This window comes from Phalaenopsis equestris, unplaced genomic scaffold (genome assembly GCF_001263595.1).
Source record: "Phalaenopsis equestris unplaced genomic scaffold, ASM126359v1 Scaffold000002, whole genome shotgun sequence".
Classification (NCBI taxonomy): Eukaryota; Viridiplantae; Streptophyta; class Magnoliopsida; order Asparagales; family Orchidaceae; genus Phalaenopsis; species Phalaenopsis equestris.
This window is the reverse complement of record NW_018164444.1, coordinates 1,883,566-1,904,092: the sequence shown is the minus strand read 5'-3', so window position 1 is coordinate 1,904,092 and position 20,527 is coordinate 1,883,566. Positions and strand designations below refer to the sequence as shown.

Sequence of the window (20,527 nt, the reverse complement as noted above, 5' to 3'; positions counted from 1 at the left end):
AATTGACATATGTATGTTTCAATAGAATTGCTTTGAGAAAATCAACTATGGATATGGACTAAGCTGTCTTTCACTTGAGAAAATATATGCATGAAAATTTATATTTCAGTATAAAAAATTAATATTAATGGTATTTTAGATGTGATGTTCAAGTTTGGGTGTTATATAAGTAGATATTAAAGTTTAAAATTTAAATTTGTAAATACATTTGATATATATAATATTTATGTAAATACCCTTTCAAAATTTTACTCGTGGCCTTATCCTTATAATCTTCTTACGGCCAATTATATTATTTTATATTCTGGCTGCTTATAAAGTTAAATTGTTTTGAAGCTAATTTTTTCCTTATGTCTGGTTGTTCATGTGTATAGTTATTGTAGTTTCTTTTATTTTTGTGATCAGTTGGGATTAATTTTTTGTGTACATTGTCTTAATAGCTGAGCATGAGAGAATGGTAGAGGCATATACTACAATGAATGAAAAATTGCAGCTGGCGCTTGTGGAGCATGATAGTCATGAAAACACTGTAAGGAATTTGAAGGTAAAGGACCTATCTGGAAATACAATACATATTTTGCTTCCACATATATGGTTACTATTTTATTTTATTTTTTTTTAAGGCTGAATTGAGACGGCATGGGCGAGAATGTTCGATTGCACAAAAAGAAATAAATGATCTGCAAAAACAAGTAAGCTCTTTCACTATTGATTTTTTACACTCTTTTATCATCAGTTCTACTGGAGATTATTTTTTTCGTTGCAAACATTTATTTGAGTTGTTCTTATGAAAGGTGATAGCATTTTTAAAACAGTGAATAGGACGAAATACCTTCTGATTTGTTGTGTGCACAATTATTAAATTTTCATTTTCAACTTTCTTGGCTTTCAGTTACATTATAATTCATTGGAGGTCAATATTATCAATTCAATCAATTGATGGTTTACTTAAAATGATAAAATAAAGTATCCCGGCTCCGTTTATATGATACTAAATTGGAAATGATAAGATAAAAATGGGTGTGTAAAATGTAGTTGGAATAAAAAATATTAAATAGAAAAAAACTCATAATATTAGATATTTAAATAAGAAATAATCTCAGATATTTTGATAAAAAATATTAAACAAATAAATAAAATAAATAATAATATTATATTGCAGGTAACTGTTCTACTTAAGGAATGCCAAGATATTCAACTTCGCTGTGGAGGTAATCCCCAGATGCCTGTGGAAGGTACTTTGACTTCTGTTTCTACAGCTAGCGGTAGCTTAGTTAATGCTGACAGAGTTATTTCTGACCACCTTGTGAGTTATGTTTATTTTCAATTTTACGTGCATCTCAAGCTAGTGTGGCCCTTTTACGCTCATACTTTTCTTTTCAAAACCGGAAGCAGCTGACTTTCAAGGACATAAATGAACTAGTGGAACAAAATGTTAAACTTCGAGGCCTTGTGCATAGACTTTCTGCTGATGAGGAGAAAAAGGAGACGGAAATGAGGGTAAGCTTTAAACTCTTCAAATGTGTTTTTTTTATTAATTTAATTCCATTTATTTGTTTCAAATATAATATTTTATGAACCATCTTCTCTCCTTGCTCTATTACCTCTTACTCGATATTTCCATATGTATGATGGAGAACCTGATCTTTTGATATGTTTTTTTTTGTTAAAATATCAATTGATAAAGAGTTCCTTTGGTCTTATTTTTTGATATGTTTTTTTTTTTTGTGAAAATATCAATTGATAAAGAGTTCCTTTGGTCTTATCAGGAGATGGGGAAACTGCATTTCAATGCTATTTGAGCATGTTTGATGTGGGGTTGGGGAAAGTCTGATTTTAAAATTTTCATTGCGACTTTGATACTAGTGTTTAGGACAATCAAGTCATAATGTCTATTTGCTCTTACCTCTCTTTAAAATTGGTATTATTTTGACTACCTTGCTCTTACCATTTTTTTTGTTTTGATTCGTTTATTTTAGTGATACATATTATTTCTTTATGTTTTGACTAACTTTATGGTTGATCCTATTAGTACAATTTTCAAAATGAACTTCGAAGAGTAGCTGATGACGCATCATCTAAGGTTGAGGTTGTCCTAAAAAGATCTGAGGAACAAGCAAGTTTGATAGAATCTCTTCATAGTGCAGTAAGTTTTCCTTTCATTTTTCTTTTTCTTGTGGTCCCTTTGCAGGAATACCACCTTTCATTCTCATTATCTTAGAAGGAAACTGAAATATTGAGAATCTTTTCACTTGTTCATAATGAACTATCCTGATTTCTGCAGGTTGCAATGTACAAAAGATTATATGAGGAGGAACATAAATTCCGGACTTCTAGCCATTCATCTGCCACAGCTGTTTCAGGCATGTTTGTGGTGCTTGATTTTAGCAGTAATGAGATTTTGATTAATATTTTCTAGGACTGTTATGCTATTTCTAAGAAGGAATACAAGCATATATGCAGGCTGTTTTTTTTTTTTTTTTTTTTTTTTTTTTTTGTGTGGGCATAAAGTCCTACTTATTTACCTACAATAACTTTTGCTTTCTATTTCTAATTGCACGACTTTGATTCTACTGCACTTGTATTGTGGTTGTTTATCAGCCTGTATGTTGATATCTGCAAAGATTTTTTACTTTATCTGATTTTCTCTTTCTTTTTTGTAACATTTTTAGCATGTTAATGCAGACTATTTTATCACCTTTAATTTTTCATTTTTAAAGTCATTTAGTCATATCTTTATGTTGTAGCATAGTTGACTAATTTTATCCAACCTAATTGATCTTCTAATAACATGTTGACTAACTTCTTCCTAGTCATTTTAGTTGCATATAATGAACGGTTTACCTTATTAAAGTTTTACAGCTATTTAGTATAAACGGTAGAAGTCTTTCAGTGAAATCTATTGAATGTTAGCCACAGTTTATAGTGCTAAATAAATAGTTATATCATGTAGCTGGAGTTGGTTTGTACGTGCAACTTAAATTTGGTCGGTAGTGATTTGCTTTGTACAACTTTATGTCACGGGAATGATTAGAGAAGATCATAAACTTATCCATCTCAGTGAGATCAGCATTGACTTTATTTTTCACAATACAGCACAATCTTGCATAAACAAACTAAGCTTTAATCAACTTTGGCATTTTAGAACTTTATCTTGTTGCTGATTTTTAGCTTAGCATGGCACAACCAAACGAAGTCCTAATTAAATTGGATATTTACAGCATTGCATTTCCAAAACAATTTTAACTTTGTGCAGGGAAAGATTTATTACATCACAGTTTGACATCATAACACAATGTGGCATTACCAAACAAAGCTTTAATCAACTTTTGCATTTATAATTTTTCTTGGAGAAGACTGATTACAGCACAGTATGGTGCTTCCAAGTGAATCCTTATTCCACCTGGCTTTTATGTATTATTTGATGAAGATTTATTACTAACTCATGATTTGTTCCTTGTTTTATTCTATATACTTTTTGTTAATTTGTTATCAGCTGGGGTTGTGCGCACCATTTTAGTTCAATTTAAACAAATATTTTGGTTGTTAAATTAAATGAAACTTATCAAAGATGAGATAATGTTTGGTAAGTTTGGTGCAAACAAGTGAGTTGCACATATACTCCCTACGTTGTATTAATAATTAGTTCATGAATAGTTGGAAATTTGCCATTTTGTTTATATTATTATATCGTTGATATTATCTCATCTTAAGATGCAAACGAATATCCTTTTTGTAGTAAAGAAGCAATTGTATTCTGAGAACTTGCAACTTTCTTTTAAAGGGTCAATACTTTTTGGAAATAAAGTAGCCCGATAAACCTTGATACTGCATTTTCAAGGCCAATATTTACTTTCTTAGCATATTTTGCTCTCTTAGCTGATTTGATAGTCTAATTGTTGTTACCATTTGATTTTTTTCTAGATGATGGAAAGAAAGAGCTCATGCTTTTATTTGAAGGTTCACAGGTTAGCTGCAAACGATCTTTTGTAAAGATAATGAGGGTTGTTTATTTATATTATATATAGCCTTGTTCATTTGCTTTTGTTCAGGAAGTCTCTAAGAAAGCCTATGAACAACTCTCTAGTCGTAGCAGAATTCTGGAAGAAGATATTGCAAGATTGAGGTATTATATATTTTAACCTATTTTGCTTTATCCATCTTTCATATTATACTAGTCTGCTTGATATCTTTGTATAATTTTTTAGTGCTTATACTATTTCAATTTTCAAGTTGCTTTAAGTGGAGCAATGCATTGGGCCTATTGTGTGTAGAGAAGTGACACTCCGATACTCAGACTGAAAGGAAAATTTAACAAGATGGTGGTGAGACCTGCAATGATCTATGGCACAGAATGTTGACCTTTAAAAGAGAAGCATAAAACAATGTTAAGTGTTGCTGAGTTTTGAGAATGCTTAGGTGAATGCTTAGGTGGATGATTGGCTTGACACTTAGAGATAAAATTCAAAATAAATATATCCGTGGTAGGGTTGGTGTAGCTACAGTGGCAGACAAGATTAGAGAGACTCGTCTTAGATGGTTTGGTCACATTAAACGCCGACCATCTGATGATTCGCTAGAAGAGTAGATGTTTTTGATTCAAATTATATTATGAAAACCAGAGGTAGACCTAAAAAGACTTGGGCAAATTATATAAGAAATGATCTTAATCTATTAGATTTAAATGAACATATGACAATCATTAGGACGCCATAGAGAAATGAATTCATGTAGCCGACCCTGTTTAGTGGGATAAAGGCTTGTTGTTGTTATTGTATTCTATTTCAATCTTCATTTTAAGCATACAATATATATCTTTTCCATGGAATATACATTTTCCTGGTTTACGCCTTGAATTTATTAAAAATAGTGGAAAATAGGAAAGAAGCTGACTGGCTCATAATGATTGTCAGAAAAAAAAAGCATGGCTTCAATTTAGATGTGCATCAACTGTCCGCTGAGCCAATGGTAAAGGGATTTTTGATGATAGTGTTTGTAAAACTTATGGTGTTTGTGAGGATATGAACAGGACGCCGTAGAGAAATGAATTCATGTAGCCGGCCCAATTTAGTGGGATAAAGGCTTGTTGTTGTTATTGTATTCTATTTCAATCTTCATTTTAATCATATAAAACCTATGTTTATATGAATCTATAGGTGAACTTTTCAATAGATATATGCATAGTCACACCTCAATAAATTCGTATACACGTGCATGCATAAGCAAGAAGGCTTTTTTTCCCTTTGGTTTGAAATTTGCAAGTTGATTATCCGAGGAATTTGCAATGATTCATGTGGAGGTTTTGTTTGGTATATGATATAAGCCTTTGAAGAATGTTTATACCAATTTTTAATGTAATCTTTTGAGATGCCCTGAAATAATAGTTTTTTGGTTGATATTTTTATTTTTTGTTGATCCAAATCATTTATGGACATCCTATGATGGAGGCTTGACTAAATTACTAAGGTGTTTTTCCTTAATCCAATCATACATATGGACATTCTTAGTATGCCACGACCTCATCCAGAAGCTTGGAATACCAAGGTGAGAATTAATGGTTGGACGAAAATAAAATTGATTTGACTAAGTATTCCCTTTTGTTGCTAAAGAAAATCTCCCAATAGATGGAAAGGCCAACTGAAACTCAAAGTACTAACACTAAAAATACATCTAATTTAAAACTTTAGAGCTCCTTGATGTTTGTAGATGAACCTCTTTTGTCATCTATTTAATTTCTAAGGGGGTTTACATGAAGAAATTGGGGTTGACCACAATAGCACCCCCAATCCTACTCTTACTCGATCGAAAAGGGAAAATAAGATACTCGTGGATCAACAATGTTTGCCTGAGTTCTCCATTAGAGATCAGTGATTGGAGCAAGTTAGGTACGAGGTGGGCCTATGGAGACTTTCCATGTTCTGTTAGGAAGGCCATGATAGTTCGACCGCAAGATCCAACACGACTGTTTTAAAAATACATATTCATTTTAAAAGGATGGGATATGCTTCTTACATTTACCCATCAAGGACGCGAGAGGAATAGACATAGCAGAGGAGACGGTAGTCTCGAGAGCCTCCTTCTTGTACTCGGTTCATGGATCACGAGAATTTGAATATTTTGAGTAGCCTGAACAATTGAAGGGCCAACACACATCTTGGGTGGAGTTTTTAGTGTCGTTCCAGTTCGTGCTTAAGCATAAGGTGCGGAGCCATAATCGAGTAACAGATGAACTAAGCAGCTGTCACTTGCTTATCACTTTGATGCAGATTTGAGTTGTAGGTTTTGTAGTAGTAAAGGTGTTATAAGAGATAGACGAAAACTTCAGAGGGATCTGGGAGTAGTGTCAGGGGAAGCCTACCTAGCAGTACCACAAAACTTAAGGTTACTTGTTCCATCAAAATAAATTGTGTATTCCTAGATGATCTTTGAGGGAGTCCATTATTCAAAAAGTAACAGTGCAAGACTTGCAATACACTTTGATAAGGATAAGACTCTTGCATTCCTGAGAACACTCTTATTGGCCTTGACCGGCGAGAGATGTGGAGCGGCACGTTAGGCAGTGCGGGATGCCATATGGCCAAAACTAGGGGACAAAATACAGGACTATAGAACCCATTGCCATTACTAGAGGTTCCATGGGTGGTTGTCAACATAAATTTTGTGGTGGATCTCCCTCGAATGCATCAGAACAAGGATTATGTGATGTTTGTGGTGGGTAGTTTTTCGAAGATGTCGCACTTCATGTCCTGCCGCCAGATGTTGTCAGATGCTAGACGCATTGCATGTCATTGATTTATACTTCAAAGAGGTCATGAGGTTATACAAGATACTCAAGGCCATCACTTCCTACATAGATGTCAAGTTTCCGAGTCACTTCTGGAGGACCTTATGGGGGATGCTCGACACAAGCTTCAATTTAGCTCAGCAGTTGAGCCACAGTTGGACGGTTAGACGGAGGTAGTGAATAACAGTTTAAGGAAACTTCGGAGGTGCTTTGTCGTAAAGAGTAGCTGTGAGATTTGATTATAGCTAAAGCCAAATTTGATTACAACAGATTCTCGAGTCAGACCATGGGACACACCCCATTTGAGATTGTATACGGGTGTAACCCACTTAGTCCATTTGACTTGGTACAACTCCTGTTGACATTAGAGATTAGTGAGGATGCCGAGGAGCGGGTGCAAGAGATTCCGGAGCTGCACGAGGAGGTGGAAAAGATCACTAAACAGAACCACAAGTATCAAGCACAGACCAACAAGAGAGGGCCGGCCGACCCATATGGATGGGTTAGGTTTGCGTCAAAGGTAAGGACCACCCCTATCTTTTTATTCATTATATATTTGTATTTTATTTGTGTCAGGATTCGGTTTTGTTTTCCCGATTTATCGCTATCGGCCTTTAAAAGAGAAGCATAAAACAAAGTTAAGTGTGATTGAGATGAGAATGCTTAGGTGGATGAGTGGCGTGACACCTGGTGGCAAAATGCGAAATGAATATATCCGTGAAAGGGTTGGTGTAGCTCCAGTGACAGTCAATATTAGAACGAGTTATCTTAGGTGATTTTGTCACATTAAACGTCGACCATTTGATGATCTGATTAAGAGAGTAGATGTTTTAGATTCAACTTTTGTTAAGAAAGGTAGAGGTAGACCTAAGAAGACTTACACATATCACATAAAAATTATCTTGATTTATTAAAATTAAAAGAAAATATGATACTCAATAGGACACGATGGAGGAGAAGGATTCATGTAGCCGACCCCACTTAGTGGGATAAAGGCTTGTTGTGTTTGTAGTTTGGTTGAATTTTGGAGATGCGACGGTATAATTCAAAATTAAAAGAAATTTACTTGTTTGGTCATTTTTGGGTATTTCAATTGCTGTGACAGAATTTCTTCGGTTCTTACATTTGGATTCCTACAAGAGCCTAGCATAAAATTTGAACCAAATAGTGTCTTGGTTGAATATTTCTGGAATCTAAGCGGTATATTCTAAATCAGTGCCCTATTGAGTTGAGTATACACATTGTTGTGACTGTTGGATCACTTTTAAGGTTGCTATTTCTTTATGAAGCTAGCAATCACATTAGTTTTAGATATTATTTTTGTTAACCACAGTCCCTTAATGTCACCCTTGGCATTTCTGTGTTTAGAATGGATAGTGGTATTTTGGAGAGAGAGAGAGAGAGAGAGAGAGAGAGAGAGAGAGAGATGTACTCAAAAACATGATACAGCTTAAATATTTAAATGGTTTTGAAATAAAAAAAATAAGGTGAGGAATGTATAAAACATATAAAATGCATCTGCAACATCACTTGGAGATGGATTCATTTTATTTGGCATGCACAACTAATTAGGTGCATTTATGATTACAGGGTTGATATTAGTTTTTAAGATTGCAAAAAAGCGGCAAGCCGGAGCTATAATATTTATAATTATGAAAAATGGAAACTAGAACCAACCTCAAAATCAAATCTACGGATGAGTTGTCTGGAGAAGGTTCCTCAAACGTGGCCCATACAGTTTTGTTTGTGCTGATTATAATGATGAATATGAAAATGCCCATGGAAATGGTTTCACTATTTCCAAATTTTCTTTATACATGATTAAAATTTCTTACTATTCACGCAATGTTTCTAATGCTTTCTCATGGGTTGTTTCATGCTTAAATCAGTACAGAGCTTATTTCAGCACGAGCAGAGCGTGATAAAATGTCCCTAGAAGCTAATTTTTCCAAGGAGAGGCTAGATAGTTTCATGAAGGAATTTGAACATCAGGTAGCTTTCCTTTTTCCCCTTTTCTTTTCGTACATCCCTATATGACAACCCCATTTATAAGCGCTTCCAAAATCATGTCTGTACATATATCTTTTTCAATTTCTACTGTGTGTTTGTTTTGTTGTTTTGGATTCCGTCATGTGTGTGAATCATTACATTCTTGAAATTAAGTTAATGCCATCTTTGTTTGCATGCGTGTTAACATAGAATTTAGAAGAATTTAGAAGGTCTGCATGTTGTCCATTTTTGAATTTGTTTTTCCACTAAAATTTTATTTGTGTTGCAGAGATCGGAAATCAATGCTGTTTCTGTTAGAAATATGGAACTGACACACTTGCTCATTGATTATCAAAAGCAACTTCGTGAAAGTTCAGCTTTTTTACAAGCCTCGGAAGAGAATTTACGGAAGCTATCCTTGGAGGTGAGACATACATCTGTGTTAGGAGAATCTATCTGGATGCGAAGGCCATCTCATTAATTTATCAAACAGGTTTCAATTTTAAAGCATGAAAGAGAAATATTGGTCAGTTCCGAGAAAAGAGCTTCTGAAGAGGTTCAGACTTTGATGGAAAGAGTCGTCTTCAGGCGCTTTTCTTCTACCTGCAATTTCATTTAATATTTGTTCAACAGTATCTTAATGGTTTGTTAGTGGATGTGGCTTTCTCATCCAGCAAACAAATGGCTGTTTTGTTTTTTTACTTGCCTTTGACTTTATTTTTATTGTAGTTTTTTGGGGTTTTTTTTTCTCTTTAGGAAATTCGTTATGTGCAACATGTTGACCATGTCTGTTTTTTTGTCTCATGTTCATTGATTAGATTTATATTTCTGAAATTTCTCAAATGTTTGATATTTCTTGTTGCAGTCAAGTCTGGATACTATTCAAAGTGCTGAAGAAGTTCGTGAGGTATACTTGCCATAATTCCTGAAAACCTTTACCGAAAATGTGAACCTTTCAACACCCATCCATCATAGGTGATGCTGTGCTTGCTGCAGAATTGCGTGTGGTGCCTCACTTATGATGGATGTTGGTTGATTGTTCATTATCTTGGTGAAGGTTTTTTCCTAACTAAAACAATAGTTAGTCAAATTTCTGAGTAATAATATGTTTGGTCATTGTGCGTTCATGTTTTCAGGTTGCTAGAATTACGGAGAGGAGAAAACACCATGACTATCTTGAAAGAGTTGAAGTAATCTATAAATTTTGCAAAATATCTTCTCTTTTAACTATTTGTTGCTGCCAATTATTCCCCCTTAGTCAACGAGTTTTCATTGATCAATAGCATAATAAGTAGGCCAGTCAATTGGCTGGGCCGTGAGCTTTAATTTGCTTTACTTGCAAAATATTAAATTGAAAGAAACTTGGGAGGAGAACAAGAGGACATTTTTTTTTTTGTTTATCCTGAATTTCTCTCAGCAGAAAGGGGGAAAGTCATTAAAGAAGGTTTCAACCAGTGTTATGGAATCTTATAGCTGTAGTAGCTTTCTAATCAAGCAAGTGCAATGTAGGAAATTTTCAGAAATGTTACAGCGTTGAGTTAAGAAAGACAATAGTGTTAATGAACCTGGCATACGTGGAAATAACATTCTCAGAAATGCCAATTAGGCTATCAATAAACTTCTATAGTCCAAAATTGAGATCTATACAACATGAGGAGCTTAAACATTGTTTTATAAAATTAACCTTTATGCTTCCATGGCATCTTCCTAGGACATAAGACTTTTAAGCCATTTGATCCATTTTAATCGTCCATCTTTTAACCCTTGAAGTTATACTCTTCTATATTTTCATTCTTGGATATAATAGATTGAAGTTATTTATATCTATCACCAGGCATCTTCTTATTTTTAATAATATCAAATGATAACTGTCAACACAGTACCACTAAATTCACACTTCATTAACTCATTTTTTATTCCACTGATTCAAATTCCTCAATTTTCTATATATTTTCTCTGATTTTTATTTTTCTCGTATTTTAGTGGATGTCCCCCCATTATAGTTATATAATTTGCAAACAGCATACACTGTGGTAACAACTTTAATATTTTTTTGTAAGCTTCTCCATAACCTATGCAAAAGCTATGGTCATTAAGGCAACTTAGGATGAACCACATAATTATAGATGTACAAAAAGTCACAATCTATAGGTTACTAACTCATAACTTTATCCAAAATGAGTTACTTTTAATGTAAAAACAACAATTCATTTATTTAATTCCAAAGACTAATTTAGCAGTAATCAAATTTATAATCTCATAATAACTTGTGAACAAATATAAAATTCAATACCATTGAGGTTTCGAAAATGAATGTTAACGCCCATTATTAGAATTATTAGCCTAATTAATATTGCAGTTATTATTAGATGTTATTTGCTTTCTTTATTTTTATTTGTTTCCATATTTATGTATTTCTGAGTTTAATTCTTTCTTTTTTTGTAGGCCTTGTAACGTGTATTTATGCACCTCTTTCTTATCAATGAATGTATGGAGCTCTAGACTCAAAAGTTATCATGGTATCATAGCCATGATTTTAATCTTTGAGCTTCGTTCCTCTCACAATCCCAGTGATGCCTCCCGTCGCGACTTTTGCCACCCTTCCTTTGTCGACGATTTCCACTAAAATAAGATGAAAGCAAGCCCTTGGACGGATTGCCGCTTGGTTCAAGCTGCCGGGATCCCTTTCCAACCAGCCGGAGCTCCCTCCAGTGGGCTGGTGGATCGACTGGCGATGGTTTCTAGTCGTCTGAATCCCTTGAGACTAGCTTGAGCTCCCTCTAGCGAACTTGTTCCCGTCTAGTGCGATATGGGATCTGTTTAGCTTCTGGATCTTCTTTTTTTTTGTCTTGATCAGGGAACTTCCTACATTTCGACACCTCAACTTCATTTTTGGCTCAGTTGGAACAATGGCTAACTCCTCCACCACTGAGTTTTCTCCTGACTATGTACTTGAGTACAATAGGGGGTCGACACCGATCTCAATCCCTCCGCAGATTGGAGGATTGGAAAACCACAAATTTTCTTATCATCATCCATATACTGAACGGTTCTAATTTTCTCTAATGGTCCCAAGTTGTGCCTTGTTCGTTAAGGTACGCGTGAAATTCGACAATCTCACCGGAATGATTCGCGAACCTTCTAAAACTTGCTCAACTTTTGAAACGTGAGAAGTAGAGAATTTCATGGTCATGTCGTGTCTTATTTACTCAATGGAGACTATAATTAATTGTTCGAATATGTTTCTTCATTCTGCAAGTGCCATATGAACTTCATTTCGGGATACCTACTCCGATGTAGGGAACTTCAACCAATTTTGGGTTTCCAAGAAGCTCCGCGGGGCAAAATAGGGATCAAAGACCGTGGCCCAATACTATATAATGATTTGGTGGCCTTATAGATGGAATGCGATTTTTTCTATTATTACACGTGGGAATCTCTGACAGATCTTTCTCTCTTTTAGAAAATTATATAAAATGATCACATGTTTCAATTTCTGACAGATCTTAACAAAGACTTTGATCCATAAAATGTGTCTTCCTTGAATTTACTGCCACTCAAAAAGACTAACTACGTCTTGATCATACCATAAATAAATTTTTTGTGAGTGCTGATGTCGCCTTTTTTGAAAGTGTTCTTTACTTCCTTGGATATTAGTGTTCGACACATTTTGGCTTGAATGCTACTCATCAAATCAAATATATATATATATATATATATATGAACGATGGACGTTTCAGGAGCACTGCTAGTGTTCCTAGCGACCTGGAGGTGATTTCGGGATGCTGACGGTGTTTCTTCTCTCTCGTCTGCTGTATGCTGGTGAGATCTTTCCGTTTGTCTTCTTGCTTTGGCTTCTCCTTTTTGCTCGTCTCCTGCTCCTCGGTATTTCGTTCTCTCGCCGTCAATGGCAAAAACTTATGCCGGGGGCTTCTCCTTCTGTGTTGCTCCAAAGTTTGCTTTTCCTTCTTTCTTTCATGAATATTTGATTTTTGGTGGGGAGTACACTTTCATTAAGACGCAGTGAAGAAGGGGGGTAAGCTTGCGCTCATCCTCTCTGACTCTGAAAACGCCATTCTTGCGTCTGCTTGTCAATATCATTTGGTGGGTAAGTTTCTCTATGGGCTACCAAAATACGATTTCCTTCTAAAACATTTTGAGGTTTTGAATTTGGATGAGGGCTAGAAGATTGGTGCTCTTGATAGTAGGCATATTCTGAGCAATTGTCTAATGGGGATGATTACGCTAAACTCTTTGCTCATAGAATTGTTCGTTTTGAGAATGTTTTGATGAAAGTCCTCAAATGGACTACCGATTTCGATTCTCCGACTGAGCTTCCTATTATTCTTGTTTGGCTTCGACTACCTGGTTTAAAAGTGCATCTGTTCAATCATGAGATATTATTCTGCCATGTTTGGTAAACCGTTAATGTTGATGCTCTGACTTTCAACTGAACAAGACCCTCTATGGCAAGAATCCTAAGTGAAAGAGATGTTACTTTACTCCCCCTAAGGAGGTTTGGATATGTTCAACGCATACTGGTTACTAGCAATAGGTTATTCTTGAGAAACACCGCTCCCACTGCCGCATGTTTGGACATGATTTGGTACATTGCTTTCATCTGCACCCTGATTTAAGGAAGAATAGCGCAGGCCTTTGACCTCTGTTGAGATTAAGTCTGCTCAGAGAACACCTCCTGAGATTGAACAAATTGCCCCGTGCTTGGAGGGGAATAGTGCTGCGCAACACGGTGTTGTCGAGCATGATGACCATCTAAATAATGAGAGGTCTGAAGCCAATGTGGAACAGGTTTCTGATGCACACAGTCCACATCTCCCTACAACATCTCAAAATCCACATCTCTCCACAACAGCTCAAAATCTGCCATCTTCAACTTCGGGCGCGGAGTTATTAGTTGAGGAGGACATTGACTTACATTCAACCAATACTATACCTGGGGAAATACCCATTGTGGAAACTCCTCAAATCGATACAACTAAACACCTCCCTGTTATGCACTCTATCACTGCACAACTTGACCCGGTTGCTGATGCTGCCTTTGTTTTGGATTCTGAACGGAGTATCCAAAAATACAACAAGAAAAGAGAAAGAAGGAAATATGAAAATTCTAATATGAAAATTTCAAACAATATTGATGTCACTTACAATTTTGAGGGAGAACACTTGCCCCTCCCCCCTTAGGATCACTAGGAGGGGTGCTTTGGGCCAACATTCTTAACATATTACTGTGAAACTTTAGGGGAGTGGCAGATCCCCACTCCTTTAATCGTTTAAAATAGTTATATAGGGTCCATAAGCATGGCATTTTTGCACCTTTACTCGTTTAAAATATTTATGTAGGGTCCATAAGCATGACATTTTTGCAATTTTGGAGTCGCTGGTGTCTGTCCATAAGGATAGTATTATTAAATAATTCAAAAATTATTTGCACTATAATAATCAGAACAATAAAATTTGTATTTTTTGGAAAAAGAAAATCAATTTCAACATCATTGATGATGACTTGCAATATGTTCTTGTTTATAATTTGGAGGATTTTCATGGTTGTGCTACCTTTATTTATGCCAGCTCCTTATTACAGGATAAATTACTTCTTTGGCAACTGCTTGTACACATAGGTGCTTCGATTCCAGATAACTGGTTTGTTGGGGGTGACCTAAATATGATTATGTCCCCTTCGGAGAAAATGAGTGGAGCTAAAGCTGATACAAATCTTATCAATCGTTTTTGTGAGCATATTAATGATGCTGGTCTCTTTGATTTAGGTTTCTCGTGCTCTCATTGTACTTGGAGGAGAGGCCAACTTATGCAGGACTTGACAGATTTCTGAGAAACTCTTCTTTTATGGACTATGATAATATCATTCATGTCAAACATCTTAATCATGCTGCTTCAGATCATAATCCTATTTTGCTTTGTTTGGTTTTTCATTCTAAACCTGCTCACTCTCATTTTAGATATCTCAATGTCTGGACCTCTCATCCTACCTTTCTTAATCTGGTTAAGTAGGCTTGGAGCTCTCAGTGGAGTGACAACCCATGGTTTTTTTTATGGCAATTACATAAAAGGTGTCTTCTTATTTGAAGGAGTGGAATTTTGATGTGTTTGGTAATGTTCAGTCTTGGGTTTTGAATGCTCAATAGGAGGTGGATGCATTGGAGGCACAAGTTATCTGCACTCTTCTCTTGTCGATAAGGTGGCTCAGGCTCACCAAAAACTCTTGTAGGAAATTACTATTAAGGAAGACTTCATACGACGGAAAGCCTGTGACACTCACTTTAGCAATGGTGACTAGAATACTAAATATTTTCATGCCACCATCTGACATAGAAGAAATATTAATGCTATTTTTAATGTTGTCACAGCTGAAGGTGTTGTCCTTACTAATGTTGATCAAATTGGCTCCAACGCTGCGGATTATTTCGCTTCTCTATATGCTGATGTGGTCCCGGTCAATGATATTGATCCGGAACTGTTTGATGCTAATAAAGATTTGTTATCGTCCCTCTCAGTCTGACCCTCCTTTCGGAGATGGAAATTCTCTCTGCTTTCAATGATATCCACTCCCAAAATTCTTCTGGCCCTGGTAGTTTTACTTCTGTTTTCTATATCTCTTGCTAGGACATCATAAAAAATGAGGTAATTCTTGCCATTCAAAGTTTTTTCAAGGTAAAGATCCTGACAAGTACTTTACCGCTGCCTTGATTGTGCTTATCCCTAAATCCACTGATAAATTGCACTGGAAAAATTTCAAACCTATCTCCCTTACTTTCGTGGTTTCTAAGATCATAATCAAATTGATTGTGGCCCATGTACGACCTCATCTTCCTTCTCTCATTTCTCCACATCAATCGGCTTTTGTTAAAGGCCGTGATATTTCAGATAATATTTTGTTAGCCCAATAAATTATTGAAGATCTTGATAAAAGTTCAGGGGTGGAATTTAGTTATCAAATTAGATATCAAAAAGACCTTCGATACTATTAGCTGAGATTTCATTATCAATGTCTTGGTGGCCAGAGCTTTCAGTTCTAGCTTTTGCATGCTAATCAAAAGATGGTTGTCCAATAACCATTACTCTGTGCTTGTTAATGATAATTCTTATGGTTTCTTCACTGCTAAAAGGGGCATTAAACAGGGAGACCCTCTCTCCCCTATTATTTTCATAATTGCCTTCGATTACTTATCTAGATTGCTCAATCGTTTTCAATTGAGTTATCCACACACACAATTCTCTCATAAGGCTAAAACTTTGGTCTCTCACCTTGCATGCCGATGATATTATTATTTTTGCGAATGCATCCAAACTTGCCATAAAAAAATTAATGATGCTCTTAAATGATTTTCAGAATTTTTATGGTTTGGTTTTTAATTATGACAAATGTCAGCTGTATTTTGGCAAGCATGTTAAGCATTATATTGCAAATTGGGGGGTTTCTTTCACTGGTTATCATCATGCTCTCTGCCTTTAAAGTATCTTGGGGTTAATCTGATTAGGGGAAGGAAGAAGCAGATTCATATGGATGATGTCATTGACAAAATTAAGCATAAAATTAATGATTGGAGGAATGTTTTCTTTTCTACTGGGGTAAGGATTACTTTGCTTTCTAGTGTGCTTCAAAGTATTCCTCTTTATGTTTTACAGGTGTTCAATCCGAAGAAAATTGTCATTAAAGTTATGGAGAGACTTTTTAATAAATTCGTTTGGGTTGGGAGTGGTGCTAAGAAGATTTGGGTTTCTTGGCATAGAATGTGTAAACCTAAAAAAGCTGGAGGTTTTGGTTTCAAAGCTTTACAACACACTGTGGAGGTTAATCTTTGCAAGCTTTGGTTTAAATTTAGAGAGGGCTCATCTCTTTGGGCCTCTTTTATGCATCAAAAATATTGTGCCATTTCCCACCCTTCCCAGGTTTTGTGGAAGGTAGGTGATTCCAGTATCTGGAAGGCCATTTTAAATGTCAGATCCATTGTTAGAGATTTTATGTTTTTAGATATTGGTGCTGGAAATGTTTCTTTTTGGCATGATAATTGGGGAATGCCTTCCCTTTCTGAGCACACTCATCCATCTCATACAAACAATTTGCTTGCTTCTAATCTCTTTTCTCAAGGTAGCTAGAATTTCACTAAACTATGTTCTCTAGTGGGGGAGCTGAATGCTAAGCATATAACTACTATTCCTATTACCCCTTCCCGTAGAGATTACCCTGTGTGGAAGAAGACTTCTTCACAGTCGGTCTGTAAGTTGATATATGACACTTTACACTCACATCCTGATTAGTTTTGGGGAAAATGGATTTGACATAAGCTCTTTACTCCCTCTATCTCCTTTTTCCTATGACACTATTTCTCCTCCTTACTACCTCTTGATGACATTCTGAAACTGAAAGGTTTAAGACTGGCATCTAGATGTCCTCTGTGCAAAATTTCGGAGGAAGGCTTAAGACACATTTTTTTTAAATGTGCTTTTTCAATGGATGTTTGAAATATTTTGGGTTTACACTTTGGTATCCTTTGAACTCATAGGGGCATTCTAAGTACTTATTTGTGGGAGTGGAAGGCTTATGTTGATAATGAAGGAGGGCGGTTTTCCCTCCCCTTGCTGGTCCTTTGGTTTATTTGGGCTGTTAGAAACAGCCATAAATACAATTCCTCCCCCTCAACTGCCACTATTACTGCTTCCTATGCTCTAGCCTATTACACTAAGGCCCTAGGGGCCTCTACTAATATTGTTCCTCTTGGTATGAGAGCTAGGCCTCCTTGGTTAGTCAGTTGAACGCCCTTTTCTCCTGCCTGGGTGAAGGTTAATGTCGATGGCAGCTGGAATGAACTTTCTGCCGCTGTTGGGGGCCTTTTTGGAAATTCTGAGGGGCATTTTATGTGCTATATTACTTCTCCTATTGCTGCTGATAATCCCTTAGCTATGGAATGTTGGGGGGTTTACCTTGCTTTAAAAGTGACATCTACTTTAAACTTTCATACTATTACAGTTAAAATTGACTCTAAACTTTTTTATGAGATGTTATTGGGTGTCTCTTCACCTCTTTGGAATATTATTTGCACTCTAAAATGTATTCAAGCTTTAATTGCTGATAGGCACCTGACTGTTAGTTGGAGTTTCATTCACAGGGAAGGTAACTCCCATGCCGACTGTTAGCCATGCAAGCAGGTGGTGTGTGCACTGTTGGTTTATCTCCTCCTATCCCCCTTAGGCTTTTAATTACTGGGAACTCTCTAAATTTGCCTTATGTTCGAAACTAGAATTTTTTTGTTGCACGGCTCTTTGGCTTGGTCATCTGTTTCTTTTTTGCATTTTATCTGCACCCTGCCTTTGCTGCTCTCTACGTTTCTGGCAGGACAGACCGCATTTGTACTGGACATTAGTTCTTGGAACTTCTGGATTTTCTGTTTTGCTGGACCTTCCCTGTTTGGACTTTTTGCTTGTGGATCAGCTTCCCTTGGGGCAGAATCGTTTAGTTTTGGAGCATCTTTTTAGCTGTTTTGTTGGCTTGGAGAGCTTTAGAATTCTATCTGATGCCACTTTTTTGGTTCTTTTTATTATTTTACATATTTTTGTTTTTCATTTGCACAGACATATTTGTTATTTGGTTTTGTTTCTTTGGCTTGGGTATACTTGTAATTTTTGGGTTTTGTTTTGGGTGTGTGTTGTACTATGGGACGACGAACCCCTAGGGGTGAGTTATTTCAATGTATTTTTTTTGGATGTTTAGACAGGGATCCTCCTTCCCTCCCATTTCTTGTATCTTTTATTTATATTAACACATAAAGAGCCACCGTTGCTCTTTCCCCAATATATATAAAATGTCGTTTGTTCCGATTTCACTTTGCTAGGGTTTTGCCATTATGGTGAAACCTGGTATCTCTTCGTTAAATTCAAAATAAGCTCTTCTCCTTCGTGCTTCATCTGCGTCGTGCGACATCACCTTCTTCGCCGCACATCCTTTCACGATTGAAGTAGAGGTGTCGTGCAACATCGTTTCTTCTCCGCGTCTGTCAGCTGTGGCTCCTACAGTCAGGCTCATGCGGTTCCCGACTCGTTTGTTCCGCTCTTTCACGCTCGAAGAATTCTGCGTCGTGCGGCGTCGCTTCTTCGTCACGCATCTTCCATTCTCAGCTGCGATCTCCTGCGGCTCTGTCTGTTGCACTCGCATCCGTCCTATGAACTACCCGCAGTCCAGACTCATGTAGCTTGCCGTTGTTCAACTCTCTTCCATGGCTACTGCTCCTCAACCACTGACTAATTCATTTTTAAACCTTGGGAAGACTTTTTTTGTTGATATGGTTGGCTCTATGGGATCAGATTAGGTTTTCCCTCAGGTTTACCATGACTCATTCGAAGGTCAGGAGGACAACAACCTTATCAAGAAGACGAGTAGGAAGAGTGACAAACTGACTATTTTTCTCTGATGTTGAAGTTTCTAACTTGGCTAACAAGTTCAAATTCACCCTCATTGAGAAGTTCCAATCGGGACATCCCAAAATGGAAATCGTTTGAAAGGCTTTTGAAGATCTCAAACTATTGAGAATTTGGAAGGTTTGCCACTTGGATGAGAGACATGTGATGATACAATTAACTAAAGTGGAAGACTATGTCAAAATATTTTTCAAAAAATTTATGATAATAGAGGGAAAATATATAAAACTGCTTAAGTGGTCTCCTGAATTTGACCCTAGTCAAGAACCACTTATAGTTCTAATTTGGTTTAAACTACCTGGCCTAAAGTTGCACTACTTCAACCACCAAGTCCTCTACTCTATTGGAGCTGTACTAGGGAGACCTATGAAATTGAATTCACCCACCTTCAATCTAACCAGACATTTGGTTGTTAGAATTCTTGTTGAAAGGGATACACCCTCCCTGATGTGGATGAAATATGACTTGGTAGTAGCCCACAATGGGTATTGACAGCCAATTATAGCAGAACAAATACCCTACTACTGCAATCATTCTAAACTGTTTGGCACACCTCTGTCAAATGCTTCAGGCTTCACGCATATTTGAGATCGGTAGGTCCTAACAACATCATCCATGTCGGGGAAAATATAGTAGAAACTGTTAATCTTCCAGAAATGTTGATTGAAAATTTGACTCAGAAGACTACTTCTCACCAGCCAAACCAGCAGTTTCCGCCTATTGTTGTTGAGATAGCTCTTCCTCAGATTACAAATTCTACGAATTTTGTTGTAGCAGATGCTAGTCGAAGTGCCTTGGAACTACCTACTGTGAGAGAAGAGGGTACTCAAGTTATGAAGGAGTGTCAGGATCAAGGTGTGCTGCAGGCTGAGTCAGATCAACAATTTACATTCATCGAAAATCCACATATTGTTCACACGGTACTACCTCTAGCAGATAATTGACAGGTTTACAAATATTACACATATTGTTCACACGGTACCTCTAGCAGATAATTGACAGGTTTACAAATATTGGAAGAAGTAGAAAGAAATGTCAGATCTCAGTAATTCTTAGTATGACTGTATCATTGTTTCAGTAGGTAGCCCACATCTCAGTATGTTGTTGGATTCCTTTCCTAGATCCAGGGGAAGGGGAAGCGATATATCCACCGACTACATTCACCATGAGTAGGAGTTGTTTCTTTTTATTTTATTTTTGGGGGATACGTTTGTAATCACTGTGAGTGAGCTATTTGTACCCACTCATTAAAACCTTTGTATCCTCTCTTGCCTTTTATATATATATATATATATATATATA

At 36.4% G+C, this 20,527-nt stretch overlaps 1 protein-coding gene across 1 annotated transcript in view; it reads left to right on the top strand.

Annotated features, from left to right (window-relative positions):
- LOC110020944 (nuclear-pore anchor) overlaps positions 1-20,527 on the top strand; it is a 136,626-nt gene that overhangs the window by 46,535 nt on the left and 69,564 nt on the right. Inside the window, exons 13-25 of the mRNA XM_020719255.1 lie at positions 441-544; positions 624-692; positions 1,163-1,306; positions 1,396-1,500; positions 2,033-2,146; positions 2,285-2,363; positions 3,925-3,968; positions 4,053-4,126; positions 8,674-8,776; positions 9,063-9,197; positions 9,267-9,352; positions 9,626-9,680; positions 9,910-9,963. Coding sequence (XP_020574914.1) covers positions 441-544; positions 624-692; positions 1,163-1,306; positions 1,396-1,500; positions 2,033-2,146; positions 2,285-2,363; positions 3,925-3,968; positions 4,053-4,126; positions 8,674-8,776; positions 9,063-9,197; positions 9,267-9,352; positions 9,626-9,680; positions 9,910-9,963 — 1,166 coding nt within the window. The remainder of the gene's footprint in view (positions 1-440; positions 545-623; positions 693-1,162; positions 1,307-1,395; positions 1,501-2,032; positions 2,147-2,284; positions 2,364-3,924; positions 3,969-4,052; positions 4,127-8,673; positions 8,777-9,062; positions 9,198-9,266; positions 9,353-9,625; positions 9,681-9,909; positions 9,964-20,527) is intronic.